The sequence below is a fragment of the Sesamum indicum genome, linkage group LG11, assembly GCF_000512975.1.
Source record: "Sesamum indicum cultivar Zhongzhi No. 13 linkage group LG11, S_indicum_v1.0, whole genome shotgun sequence".
NCBI lineage: Eukaryota > Viridiplantae > Streptophyta > Magnoliopsida > Lamiales > Pedaliaceae > Sesamum > Sesamum indicum.
This window is the reverse complement of record NC_026155.1, coordinates 14252994-14267945: the sequence shown is the minus strand read 5'-3', so window position 1 is coordinate 14267945 and position 14952 is coordinate 14252994. Positions and strand designations below refer to the sequence as shown.

General features: G+C 35.7%; 3 protein-coding genes and 1 non-coding gene across 5 annotated transcripts in view; 2 read left to right on the top strand and 2 right to left on the bottom strand.

Annotated features, from left to right (window-relative positions):
* Positions 1–6244, bottom strand: part of LOC105174490 (uracil phosphoribosyltransferase) — a 9082-nt gene extending 2838 nt beyond the window's left edge. The window contains exons 1-12 of one of the 2 annotated variants that reach the window (XM_020697769.1): positions 6001–6244; positions 5815–5907; positions 5542–5620; positions 5181–5239; positions 4859–4936; positions 4321–4411; positions 3846–3894; positions 3524–3585; positions 3091–3158; positions 2654–2709; positions 2518–2565; positions 2357–2430 (exon numbers count right to left, since the gene is read on the bottom strand). In XM_020697769.1, coding sequence (XP_020553428.1) covers positions 2379–2430; positions 2518–2565; positions 2654–2709; positions 3091–3158; positions 3524–3585; positions 3846–3894; positions 4321–4411; positions 4859–4936; positions 5181–5239; positions 5542–5620; positions 5815–5907; positions 6001–6132 — 867 coding nt within the window. In that variant the 5' untranslated portion in view covers positions 6133–6244 and the 3' untranslated portion in view covers positions 2357–2378. Of the gene's footprint in view, positions 1–2067; positions 2431–2517; positions 2566–2653; positions 2710–3090; positions 3159–3523; positions 3586–3845; positions 3895–4320; positions 4412–4858; positions 4937–5180; positions 5240–5541; positions 5621–5814; positions 5908–6000 lie in introns of those variants that run through there. The other variant, XM_011096613.2, reaches the window with a different exon arrangement.
* On the top strand, positions 7419–8512 carry LOC105174719. Its single transcript, XM_011096907.2, has one exon. It carries the CDS (start codon positions 7463–7465, stop codon positions 8312–8314), a length of 852 nt encoding a protein of 283 aa, XP_011095209.1. The 5' UTR covers positions 7419–7462; the 3' UTR covers positions 8315–8512.
* Positions 9042–9112, top strand: TRNAG-GCC. The gene has a single exon. It is a non-coding gene; the product is annotated as a tRNA-Gly (tRNA).
* LOC105174488 (aldo-keto reductase family 4 member C9) lies at positions 9681–14226 on the bottom strand. The gene is made up of 7 exons (XM_011096611.2): positions 14021–14226; positions 13508–13558; positions 12129–12205; positions 11375–11462; positions 10820–11095; positions 10343–10591; positions 9681–9943 (listed from the first exon to the last, which is right to left on the bottom strand). The coding sequence occupies exons 1-7, from the start codon at positions 14138–14140 to the stop codon at positions 9857–9859; spliced, it is 948 nt and encodes a 315-aa protein (XP_011094913.1). The 5' UTR covers positions 14141–14226; the 3' UTR covers positions 9681–9856.

Sequence of the window (14952 nt, the reverse complement as noted above, 5' to 3'; positions counted from 1 at the left end):
AAAATGAAAAGTTGCTCAACTTTCTGCCTGTTTAGACAAGGTTAACAATGCTGCAAAACACTATGACTCCAGGACTATGTTCTATATTTCTCATATCGAGTACTTAAAAAGAAACAAAAAACAAAAAAACAAAGAAGCTATCTTGATTTCCTCAATTCAAATTATATGCATTTACGTATGTGACAAACACTAGGGAGAAAAGATGGTGATGCAAATGTTTCTTTCTCAGAAATCAGATATATTCTGCTATGTATCATCCGACACTATTCCGAGAAGGTAAAGACATTATGCAAAGATTCAGAAATAAGAGGAATGACTTTATGATTTCGCCACCCATTCACACAAGCTCTCGAATAAGTTTATCAAGAAAAATACACTTCAACTCAAGGTAATTGTTGCATATCACTGAAATGGAGGCAGTAGCAAAAGAAAACACACACCACATTATTTGGAAACTCTTAAATTGGAGTTTGCTAGAGATTTTAGCAGCTCAGTTCGTCCTTGATATGGTTCGCCATTGAATACATTCTCCTCAAGGACAAACATTATATTATAATATCAGCCACCACTATGACAAATTTGGGGCACCCTACTGCATAACCTCTAGGGATAATTACACTCCCCCTTCCAATAAGGTTTGGTGTAGTCACATGTATCCCCCTGTAATTTGGGAAGTTACATCAATCACCCTTGAAGTTTGATTCCATCTAACAAATAAGTCCCTCCGTTTTGAATTTGCTGATATTAACAAAAAAAAAGGAAAAAAACTGAATGAAAATTAATATTTACCATCAATTGACTTAATACTGATTTATTGAATGTCAAACAATTTGTTTCCGACTAACCTAACCTTATGTTGGTGAAGATATACCTCCTCACATGTATTAATGTATAAAAACATATAAAGGTAATTTTGTTATAAAAATATTTATTTAACTAGCAATAAACCAATAATAAGCCAATTGGGAGTAAATATAGATTTTTTTTCTAATCTTTTTGTTAATATCAATAAACTCGGCGAATTTTACTAACTGAAAGAATTATTTATTAGACGAAAATAAACCTAAGGTATGCTATATGTAATTTCCCAAACCAAAAGGATCTACGTGTAATTACACCAAGTTTCAGGAGAGGGGAATGTAATTATTCCTAACCTATATTACTTCTAAAGTGAGCACAATGGAAAAACGGTTTCGCTCTCACTACATTTCTACTTACGCGGAATTATGGAAGGGCTATGCGATTTCCATAATTTTATACGTTATATATCAAATTCGATTAGGTAAATCAGGAGAATTCACATCTGGATTCAGAGATAACAACTACTTTACAGATTCATTCATAATGATGATTTTTTCTTTCGTTAGTAAAGTGTAGCAACCAAAATCTACAAGGGATTTACAGGATCTAGCAGAATTCAGCAGATCTTGGTATATGTTACATGACTATAAAAGACACAGCACTCTCAGACACCCGCACCCCATCCCACCCCCAAAGGACGAGGGATACTAAGAGAGTGAAAGATGGATGTTACTACATTATACATTATGTGTGTCTCAGTTGTCATTCTGCTTCTGGGGCTGCTAAGCTTTATATGGCTCAAATTTTTGGAACAACGAGTCTCAACCTTCAGAATGAGTAGGACTTTGCAAATTTATGCTTACACTATCGATGGCCGTGACACAAATCACACTAGCCATGTTGAAAGAGATGGTGGAACTGCTACAGCACCATCCCGCTCCGGTCACAGAGAAGACAGTGGACAAGATGCTTAGTGTTATCATGAAATAAGAGTTGTAACTTTCCTGATGAAGATGTTTGAATTTGATGTTACTACACCAGAGGATGAGATATGTAATCTTTTGAAGATATTCAACTGATTAAGATACTACCAAAACAAGCCACTCCGCCCATCCCAACTTTACATCAGTTATTCTGCTTAGAATAATTAAACATGTAATAAAGAATAAATATACAGGAATGACAGCACAATAGCACTACTGCATCGCAAAACAGAAATAATAAATTGAAAAACATAATACAGAATTGCAATTTGCAAGCATTAACAACTGAAAGATAATAGGAATAAAAACTCTTTTCAACAAAATAATCACATTGTTTCCTCGGTGAATTACTGAACTCAATGAAGATCTTAAAGGTGTAACATGATCTCTCATTCAACAAATCCAACATTTGGATAAGTTTACGGAATTTCTGAGGATCTATGCAGTTGAAAATTGGTAATTTTGTCCAAAAAGTATGACTGGCTGCTGACTGATATTCCAAAAATTTAGGCAGAGCTTTTCATACCTCAGTGATATCAAAATTGGAAGTTATGAGGATGGAGAAGATTAACCTAGTTGTACAATTTGCTAGATTTATGTGCCGAAGCTACGGTCCCCTGCATCTCCGAGTCCAGGAATTATGAACCTGCAAAATAGTCCAGAGAATTCAGGAAAGGACAAATTTAACCGAGTCTCCAGCAATTCTATTAGCTCACTTCACATATTAGCCTACCCTTTGTCATTAACGGTAGGGTCGAGAATTCCAGCATATACGTGAAGCCTGACAAAAAATAGACAATTCCTTAAACCAAAATATGCAAAATAGAGGTTCTGAAGGTAATGGGAAATGTGACCACATATATTGTTACCCAGGGAACTTCTCGCTTAACTTCTTCAGTGCAGGAGGAGCAGCAACAGCAGATATCTAAACCAAAAAATTAGCACAGCTAGTAAAGCTTATACATAAAATCAGAAAAAACATTCAAACTGTGTAAATCTAGTAAATGAAACATATCACATTCAAGATTTCAAGAACCTAATAAAAAACCACACGAAGCAATCTTCCCCGTTTTCATCAATGGAAATTTACAAAGAAAAATGAAGACTTCCAAGGACAACTCTACACTCAGGTAACCAGGCATCTTGTGCCAAAATTAAGCCACAATGACGACTATACAGCCAATACATGGAACATTTAGCAACAATCTTCTGAAATCAGAAAAACAAATCTTGATAAAAACAGAAGATAACATAAACAAGAACTCCTACATAAATGAACTGAAGAAGAGTTTAACTAGAAACCAACCACTTTTATTTGATTGTTGTCAACACCTCGGTCCTTGATAAGTTCAAGCGCTGCAACCACTGTACCACCTAAAAGAGTTACATGCAGACACATCAACAAACATTTCCTTGCAACACTAGAAGAATATAAGCACTATTATCCTATCTACTGAGCCATGTGCAATGTGTTTGAAGCATTCTTGCAGTTCTAGTTGAGATAGACGATATAGATGCCATTATGGCAGTATATTTTATCCTGTGACACATTACAAAGTCTACAGTATAGAATCATTTCAGGATAAACATATCCAAACTAAGTAAGGGTTGAAACTCTGCCATCCGCTTCTTTTGTATCGTACTCATTGAGCAATATTGAAATAGATCAACACAAAATGTTGAGCAAGCTGATATGCCGTAATAAACCCAATATAGTACAAACAGTATAAAATAAGTACCTGTAGCAAGCATGGGATCTATGACAAATACTCGAGAACCTTCAGGAAATTTCTCAGGCAACCTACAGTGGATGTAAAACTTCTATTAGACTTGTCAAAAGGCTGACCTATATGTTAGACTTGTCAAAAGGCCGACCTATATGGCCGATATACAACATAGAACTCATGACATGAGGTAAATTAAATGAAGATGACAAAAGGTTCTGGCTTATGCACACTCATATATCAGTCTATAGGACAAGACAGGCTTTAAATGACAGAAAACACATAAGACGAACTTATACTGATATCCTATCAAATTTTGTCTGTGATGTATTCTTACTTGTTCAAATATACAGTTGGCTGAAGTGTTTCTTCGTCTCTGCTAATCCCTAGCATGATGAGTTTCAACAATACCACAAAGTTTCAATCAGAAGGAAAACATGTAGAACAATCAGCACAGAAATGGATAACAGTGATACATAAAGAAATAAAAATAATAATGAAAATAAAAGGTATTGCATGAGAATGAACTAATATATCAACTATTTGGAATAGAAAATGTTATTTCTTCACAACCAAATTTAGTATGTAAGATGTATTGTTTTATTTCTCCTCAGAATGTAAGAACATTCTGGAACACAAGATGATGCCATTGTTGCTGCTGCCAACATGTAGAAGTGTATACATGAGGCGCAACAGTACTTAAAAGGCGCCTAATGTGAATCCAATCAATGTTTTAATATGCCATCAATAAAGAAGAGGAATCTCAGGATCTGGATATTGGTTTCAGTTTCCAATATGTAAAGAGAGCAAACCTTCTATACCTAGATGATATGTCTTTGTTGCTGGTAAAATTGATGATGCATGCTCTGCCAGAGCAAGCCCAGCTCTCAATATGGGAACAATCTGTAGAGCAACATAATGATAAATCAAGTCTTTACACAAAGAATCCCCCTCTAAAGTCCACATGGGATGATACAAAGTACACAAAACCAGAAGATGCTTCCAGATATGCAGAATCCTCTGTCTCCGGTAAACAAGAGTAATGTGGTTCTAAGCACTAGATACCCATCCGTTACTCTTATCCACCAATTGTTCCAGAGAGTGACTTTATAGACCATAATGCCTCTACAATGAAAAATCTTGGAATGAAGATAATCTAATCTCCTGGGGTCCGTCTTGTTACTAGGTTAAGTTTTCTTTTGGTTAATTGGTGCCAATTATTCAGACATTGTATGCATGTGCATGGTTGTATGTGCGTGTATGTGGTCTTGTGGGCAGCACAGGGGGTTATTTGTGTTAAGAGAGGGGGTTAGTTGTGTTAAGAGAGGGGGAGAGAGAGAAGACACTCACTGCAATAGGTTCCCTTGGATCAATAAATTCCACTGAAGCGTCACCCATAGGCGACTGGATCTCACCCGTAATAGTTGGCTGGCAGCAATTACAAAATAGATATTCTAGATATCAGAATAGGCACAGTCTTCCAATCCGCAGAAGTTTCCAAACAATAAGTTCACACTTCACATTATTATATAAATTTCAGGCTTGCAGCTTCCATGTATTGCTGCTTAGTCGAAAGAAGTAGTAATTGCAGAAGTTTACAACACTTGTCAACATGTAAACTGTAAATGCATATCTCAGACAGAAAACCTCAAATGCAAATATCAAAACTCACCAACCAGTCTCTTGATGCCTCGTACATTAGCAATCTCCCAAGCTCAGCCATAGCATTCTCTAAAACAGTAGAATGGAAGATAAAGGGAAAACATTAAAAAAGACTGGACATAACTTGGAAGAATACATGACCAGCCACCTTCATAAAACTGGAATGTTACAGAAACCCCATGCATGTTCGCGTCATTAACTCAAAAAATCTTGAAACTTGATATTTATTTCTTAAACGTAAGCAAAGCAAATTTTCACTTTCATACACTAAATCTTTGATCAAAATCACCTTTTTCAGATCAGGAAAGAGTCCGGTAACTTAATACTCGTGACCCCATAAGTTCAGATTTATAAACGAAAGTTGGACTCACTGAATATCGGGCAAGGCGTCTGCTCATTCCGAAGAACTGAAACCCAGTGCTTAATTAGAGGGTGCGGCGGCACAAACACCTAAAGATAACACAACCACTATACCAATCACATCATAACTAGTTTACCAAACAAAAAAATCTCAGTTTTCTTATACAAACCAACAAAAAAAAAAAATTGAACTTTGAAACTGCCCAGAAAACATTGAGTGTTCTTCGAATTAGCAATTTATCAGCAGCAAAAACAGCGCAGCAAGAACGACGACAAGAACTGACCAGCATTCTGTCGCCCGAAATAGGTCTTTTCTCAGTTGTAGTTTGGCAATTCACACAAACGGCGCGTCGTTTACGACGATCCAAACGCAAAACCTATTTAAGTACAATTAATAAAAAAAGATTACAACTTTAAAGGAAATTAAAATATGAATGAAAAAGACGGTGTCCGTCTGTATGTGTTTGTACCTTGGGATTAATTATATGGTAGGAGGTGTGATTGGGTGCGGGGCGGTGTTGTGGAGGGCAAAGTATTGACGAAAAAAGAGGAGCATCGGAGGCGAATGGCGGAGGAGGATAATTATAGATTGCGAAACCCATTTTAATGCTAAAAAATGAAAAGCAAAAAGGGAAAGCGGAGTGAGTGAGTGAATGAGTGATTGGTTCTTGGCGTCCAGATTTTTCGGGTGCTGTGAAGAAGAGTGTGCGGGAGCATATGATGAGGCGTCCCACATATGATAACTTCCCTTATTTTTAGATTAATCATAGGATTTCTCAGAAAATAAATTTATATAAATAAAATCTCATTTAGTTATACTAACCGTTATGGCACGTTATTTATTTATATATATAATAAATAATTTTTTATATTTTTAAATATATTATAAATAAAAATAAATATGTTATATTAAAAAAAAAGCTAACTTATTAGTTAATATATAATTTGAAAAGTTAAATAAGTTGGTTATCTTATCAGTTGAAGGGTATTTTTGTCTTTACAAAAGATTGGTGCAGCGGTATCATTAACCGTCATTTGTGAGTATGAAGCCCTTTTTCTTTTTAAATTAATATAAAAAAAATTTTAAGAATCGATGGTTGCGACATCATTAATCACCCCATTCCTCACGTAACATCATGAAGCGACAACCTTTCAGTAAATAAAGGAATTAATTATATTTACGCTCTTAATTTATAATTTATTTATATAAATTATTTATGTCTTTTACGTAAATTACAAAAATCAACCCTAATAACAAAAATCTATATCTATAAAAAAAAAAAAAAATTGTAGAATTATTAATATTTTAGTACATAGCATCAAATGTTTTGAGTCAACTAATAAAGACTATTTTGTGTGTTTTTTTTATTTAAAGACTACTTGATGTGTTCATGATTTTGTGGGAAGCAAGTTGAGTTAAATATCGAATTGAATTTTTATTTTAAATTTTATTATATTTTTTATTTATTTAATATATAAATAATTGTCCAAAAAAAATTAATGGTATGAGGTGAATAAAAAAAAAAGAACTTTGTGAAAAGAGACAAATATGGTATGAAAGATGAAAAAGAATGAAGTTTGAGTTGAGAAAAAAGAAAAGTTGTGAATTTATTAAAGTATTATTATGGCCAGATTCTTTTAAAGGAAAAAAAATAAATTAAAAGATACTTATATTAAAAAATTAATACAAAAGATTGTCATATTCATAATAGTACTAAAGCATATTGTTGGTAGTTGACCCAAAGGCTCATCCAGCAACTCTGTCCCAATGTATGAAGCCAACTGCACAAACTATCCAAGTCTTCGTCTTTAAAATTCAAAGTCTTCTCTACTTGTACATATTATAAACTACAACCAGCAGCTAGATTAATACAGCTTAGTGTAGAAAGCCTTTGTTTGTCCTCCTCTTGCTTGACAGTTTCAACCTCTGCCATGGCTCCCTTACCCAAGAATCCCATTCTCCATTTCACTCACCCTGCGCATCCATTAACAGCATTTGACAGTCAGCAAGATTACTTGTGCAATGGATGCAAAACTCTAGGAAACGGAAAGCGATATCGATGCCAACGGTGTGATTTCGACTTGCACGACTACTGCGGGACGTGCCCTCGGGTCCTCTCCTCGTTCATGCACAAAAATCACTCCCTTAGCCTGGTGACACGAAAGCCACAAGGCACACGCCAGGTCCATCGAATTTGCGACGTCTGCAGAGATCCCGTGGAGGGCCTGTTTTACAGGTGCAAGGACTGTCAGTTTGACGTGCATCCACTGTGCACACAATTGCCTGAGAAACTCCAACACGCCCTGCACAAGATCCACCTCTTGATTCTCCAGTCGTCGACGGTGCCTGGTTTCTGTGCCGTTTGCAGAGGATCTTGCAGTAGTTGGCGGTACAGGTGTGGACTTTGTAACTTCGACATACATTTGGAGTGTGTCTTAGTGCCTGTTGTACCATGTACGCAGAATGGGCGAGGTTCCAAGGAGAGGGGAGTTCCCATATTTGATCAAGGGATTCCTTTCCAGCCCCCGCCACAGTTTGCTGGACCTTACAGTTATGGGTGGCCTGGTGGCCCTGGTAACGGTTATCCTTTCGGACCAAATATGCAGCAGAATCATCAGTACACGTATCCAAACAATTTTATGCCGCAGAACCAGGTAGGTAGTAGTAATAATGGTACAGGGCGCCTTCGCAAGTCGATGTTTGCTTTAGTAGCGCAGATTGGGTTTGGAGTGGTTTCAAATATGATCTTTGGAGTGGATTTACCTTCTCTGTTCTCAGGTTGAGGTCAATGTTTCAAATTTGGTGTGTTTTAAGTTGTTGTTGGGAATGTGAGGGAAGTTCAGGTTTTGTCTCTACATATTTTGGTACATGCCAGAAAGAAAATATTGTATGAGATGTTCTTCTTTGTTGTTTCTGTTCACTGATTATGAATGGTTGTGTCCGTGTTTTGGGAATAATATTCTATGTATATTAAGCTTTAATTATGATTACTGTTTGATCAGCGCATTAAAACTTTGCTTCGACTATGTACAATTTTTTCTAAAGTAAATTTTATGGCCATGTAACAAGAAATATCTTGAATTTTGAAAAAGAATAATTAATTTCCTAATCATGTGCTCATACAAGAATACCACATTAATTACTTCTCTTAATCCCTTTTGATCATTTCAAGAAACTTCTTCAAATCAACCTGCAAATCACTGTCAGAATCCCTACACAAGAAACATTTTGATATATATACTACACACATAACACCTATTTATGCAGTTACATGTTTATAATCTTATTCATTAATTCATCCTTTTTCTTTATAGAATTACAAACAAGATCCTATTATGTAGGTTCTTAAAAATAGCCCTCGGACTGAATGCAAAAAAAATCAAAACTGAGCTATGCGTCAACATATGCATGTTTATACAGTCCCCTCATATCAATTGGTGCCGAGTGCAATGTGATCCTTGGTGGCTGATTCTATAACATAAATCCAAATATCCAAAATGGAGCAATATCGCACCAGTGGTCTAGTGGTAGAATAGTACCCTGCCACGGTACAGACCCGGGTTCGATTCCCGGCTGGTGCACTCCCTTTTTTTGTTGATGGATTTTTTAATTTCTATTGCTATATACCCCCCTCCATTGCTTTCTCCAATCCGTGCAATAATAGCCATCAAAGGTACACTTCTATCTTTCGCATTTATTTTGGAGGATCAAAAAAATCTTCCTGCTTGAACATAATTCATTTTACTCTGTTTACTTGTTTTCTAAAATCCTAAATATTACGAGAAAATATAAAACTTTTTGGAGCGAGTCCCACCCACTGCCCATCAAGACTAAAAATCACCTGTCTTCCGACTTCTATAAGCCCCTTCCAATCACTATTTGATCCACAATTCACTAGCTATTTGGTTCACATCCTTGCGGACCTTGCCATATCAAGGCTTAAATTGTCACAAATTCATAAGCCTCAGGCTTTCTTTTCTATTCACCACTTGCTAAGTTGCCTTCGTAACCAATTCGTCAACTGATATCCTAAAAATCCAAATTCCACTTTTCATGTGGCCTTCCTTGTTTACTTCTTTTTCGCGAACCCTTTGCTTCACACTCTCAACATACATGCAATTGATCCCCTACTAACACTTGTATGTAGAATGTTCGAACTTTTCTGACTGTACATCGTGAAATAGAGAATAAATTCAGAAAGGTTCACGACATACTAAAATATAATGACAAATCCGTTTTAAACAAAGATATAGTAGGTTCATGAGGATACATCATACATGAATTATTTCCTAATCCTTCCATAACTATACCAGCATAGAGCAAACTCAAATCTCTCCATCCCACAGTTCTTCAAGAGTTTTGTACTGGCTCAGTGTCTCATGGACCGCATAAGTACCTCTAATAAGTCTTGCCTGCCAATTCAGAAACAAACATCTTTCAAGACCTTAGGAATACAAATCCACAAAAATTATCAAATAAATTTGGGTCCTTATGCTGTAAGGAACCAAAACATGAAAGATCCAGGGAAAAAGGTTTACTGTGTGCCACATATGGATATACAATGTTTGATGTATCTACTACGCGCAAGTGATTTGATTGCAGTTATATATCTTTAGATTAAATGCAGAAGATTCAGATGCTGGAATGGATCCAGGGCAAGCATTCTTTGTTTAATGTTTAACTCTTTTTCCACTATTTTTGCACAATTAAATCAATAATATACTCACAACAGTCTGCTGTTGACAGAAGTATCAACTGAGATATATGGATATAACAGTAACAGAGAAATTAAATAGAAAATGAGTACTTGCCTGCTCGATTTCAGAGAACTTGGCAAATAAGTCATCCGGTATGAACCAACTAAATACATCAAAATTCTCTTTGATCCTCGATTCTGTTGTGCTTTTTGGAAGCACACTATGACCCATCTGCAGACCCCACCGAAGAGCAACCTGTGCAGGTGTCTTACCAAGTTTTTCAGCAGTAGAAACTAAAACAGGGTGCTTGAGAACTTCACTTTTGATCCATGTTGTGCCAGGAGAACCCAATGGTGAATACCCCTAAAAGATATAACAAGCATTAAATTGAAGGATTAACATAAACCATTATTATTAATAACAAAAGCACTTTTCTCTTCCAAATTCAGATACGGGACTAGCAATTTTCACTTATATAAGTGAAGTATAGTTCATCAACAAAAATATAATTTCCTTCACATTAAGGCTATGGACTGAAGGAAGAAAACATGACAGTCTATTAAGTGATCAAGTATCAAGATGTGAACTCACGGATAGGTGAACTCCCTTGGATTTACAGAATTCCCTCAGTTTGGCCTGCTGCCATGAAGGATGACATTCTACTTGGTTGACAGCAGGGGCAACACGGGCCACATCCAGCAAATCACCAAGCTTTTTCACCGAGAAATTGCTAACCCCAATAGCCCGGGCCTTACCAGAATCATAGAGTGCTTCCATGGCTTTCCATGTGCCCGGTATATCTGTAGGAAGAAGGTTTTCAGGAGAAAAGCCAACAGCGTCCTTCTTCATCCGAACAGGCCAATGTACCTGAGAAATCAAACAGCTCCATTTATCTGGATAATAGTAAATGGTATAATGCAAAATCCACAAATGCATCAATGATATATATGCACACATAAATATGGGGAGGGGAGGGGAGGGGAGGGGGAAGGGGGGTGAGATGTCGTGTACTTGATATAAACCCATTAAATTGTTCTAAAGCTTCTTAATTTTCAACTTTTCATTAATCTATCTAAAGATTGTTTGATTCAAATACTACCATTGGTTTCAACTTGATAAAAGATTACCATACAACAAGTTACATACAAGGTATAAATCGACATAGTCAAGTTGCAGTTCTTCCAGTGTTTTGTTTAATGCCACAGGTACATCTTCAGGTGCATGGTCATTATTCCTGAAATTGTGAAGAGATAATACAGAAAAAATATGAGAATGAGAAGAAAGGTAAGTGAAGCATTTAGTCAATGAAACATATTACAGCAAGCGCCTTAACAATAAGGGTGTCTTTGGCATCGGGAGGGGGAGGGAGAGCTGGATGACAGATGCAGAGAGGATTGCTTTTATGCATTTAGGAGGCTTGACTAATTATTCATCCTTTCTCTCCCCCCACCCTTCACTTCCAACTGAACAAGGATGAGGACCAACCCCTCTTCCTGTCCTCCCTACCACAACACAGAACAGAAGTAGCTCAAGCACAAACAACACCATACACCTACTAAAATGTCCCAGTAAAATAGCATAACAATCCACATGTTCCAATTCAAACTTAGAAAAGGTGATGGCTGGTGATTAACTTGGCAAAGATTACAAATCTGATAAGTCAAGTTTACATACTAAGATAAGAATAATAGTCAAAGCATCAACAATCATCTCATAAGTTTAGAAAATAGGATCAGCTTGCCATTACCTATCTTAGAATAAGAAATTTTACCATCCCACTTCACATAGTAAAATAATAATATTCAAACATCAACAGTCAGGCTCAAAGTTTTCACTTTGACCAAATCAAGTAAGAGCCAAATGACTCTTGAAAACATTTTACTTGTCTAAATCCATTTACCGGAGCTTAGAGGTAATAAATAGCTCCTCCCTCTTCACAATTCCATCATCAAAAAGCTTCTTCAAAACTACACCAATCTGAAAAGAAAAGAACATTGATTAGTATCAGATGGATTCACAAACTGCGTAGATTCATGCATGTGAGAATGTGTCAATGCATGCCACACATGCACAAGCATCATTCTAAAACCAAAGTCGGAATAATGTTTGGATGTCCTAGCTAGACGCTTAGAAATTTTGAAATATTGGTTTACCATGGAATGTTGTTAATCTGTCAGCAAATGGGCTTCTGCATTTGGGGATACGACAACAGTATTTCATAAGACCAAGTTTTGGATGACAAGCAACTCGAGGAGCACTCTATCACAGAGGCTTCGTGCGGGGCCTTAACTTATGTACTTGTGTCCATGGGTTTTGTAGGAAAAAAGCAATACGATGAACAAAATTTGACTTTGTGGTCATTTGTTTTGGAAAATTTTAGTTTCAAAATAATTTGAACAACATTTTGAAATATAACAAACTGATTTAGAAATCAAAAGCAATTAAAACCACACTGGAACAAATAACATAAAACAATTAGAAACGCTATTTATGACAAGAAAAATTTAATCGAAAACTTACAATGAGAATTGTATCGTAATAATTCTCACTCCAATTGTAATCGTTAATTTAACCGAATCGCAAAGTTACTGCTTGTCCTTGAAGAAAATATACGTCCCGTATCAATAGTGCACCGGGTACAACGTAATTTCTCCCAAAATAAGACGATTGTAGTTCTTTCTGTTTAGCACTATACTGAAGAACACCTCGAAAAAACACTCAAAAACTTGTTACCAAAACTAAGCTCAAATTTCTAAAATATTGGGAGAGAGGCCGAGAGAGAAATTGTTTCGGGAGAGAATTGAGAAAGAAACTTGAAGTTGTTGTGTCTTGCAAATGAGAAATGGATAGCATATATATATATATATATATATATATATATGCATGACCAAAATCCACTACTAATTGAATAAATAAAATCAGCCATAAAATGCCTTCAAAATCCAATTGAAATAGCCATGAAATGGCCAAAAATATTTTCTGTAACAGCAAAGAGATTAAGAGGGCATAATGAGGTGATTCAATTCTCTTCAAATTTCAACTCTATAGGTTTCTATTTGAAATCAAATTCAACAGTTTGAAATTGAGCACGAGTGATTCTTGAACATACACGCGATAGTTAATTTCCATCCCTTTCCTCATCTAGCAATGATTGTTATTCATAGTTCCTTATGAGTCAAGCCCTTTGCACATAAATTGAGCTATGTGCTTTTAAACTTAACGCCCTAATTAATTTTTCTACTCAAAAAATCATAAAAATACTTTAAAACAAGTGTGTACCTCTTTCTCATTCCCATAAGCACGAGCACAGTCAATGTGGCGATATCCACTCTGCGAAAAAAAATTGCCAGAAACTGATTAGTGGTGATTATATTGTATGGAAATGGCTGGACATATTCACAGTTTCAAACTAAGAGATACTATCAAATCGTGTGGCGGATATTCGTACGAATTCTCTCAACAGTAATTTCAGTCATATTTTGTCTACTGAGGTCAAACTACTAAATATCATCTCATCATATATCTCCAAATCTTCAAAAAACACCACAACAAAAACATATAAACTCATAAACATAATCAGAACAGTTGAATAGAGTAAATAAATAAACACCAGACACATTCCTAAACATTTGGAAAAATTTTCAAAAGACAATCCTAAAAAATTAAGTTCAATTGAAACAATACTAGAAAAGGCCAACTAAATTAATCAAAATTAAACGAAGATAGATCCTATGCCATACTATTGTCTAAAGATACAGATTCAGAGACAGAGAGACACCAGGCTGCGGTCACCTTGATGGCTACTTCAACAGCTTGGCCGACGACACCCGGCTCAGCCTGCCACGTACCAAGCCCGACAGAAGGAATTTTAGCACCGGTGTTCAACTCAAAGTATCCAATTTCCTGCACCATTTTTGGAGAGAGAAAGAGGGGGGGAGGGGGATACGGATTTGTGGGAAGTGAATAATAAGAATGAGGAATGAATGAGTAAGGAGGGTGTGTAGTGAGGACGTCTTCACACTTTATAAGCGGGAAGAACCGAGGCTGTCCTTTTCGTTTGACAAGAAGACCTGCCCAGGCCGTTGATTTTTCTGCAATCTGACGGTGGAAATCACGAATAAATGATCAAGTGCCAATCATGTCGATGGTTGTGGACCATTTTATGAGAAATTTCAGTGCGGATATTATTCAATCGAATTCAAGCGAATTATATCATAATTGTAATATATTGTTTTTAAATACATAATAAATACAATATATTTATTTTAATTATATAGTAAATTCAACACACTTATCATATGATTGATATACAGATCAAATATATAATAAATGTGATATATTTAATTTAATTCAAATAATAATTTTTTCATACATTGGGCGACAGGGGATCAGTCATAAGCAGGCCTAATGGACTTTCCTTATTTAATTTTTATATCTTATCGCGCGGCTTTCATCCAAAAAAATATTTAAGTACAAATGGAAAGAAAGTAAAAAGAGTAAAGAACGTGGAAAGAAATATTATTGTTTTTTCAAAATTTATTTGATATGATAAGACGTACTTTACTTAAAAAATATCTCAAATAAAATGAGTTTTAATTTAGATAGTTGAGTAAATAAAAATAAAATATGTATTTTTTTCATATCTTCTTAGCTAAATATTTCTATTTTCCTTCCAATTTCGTAAAAAAACAGAATTAGGTTTCATATACATCTAATTCCGCTTT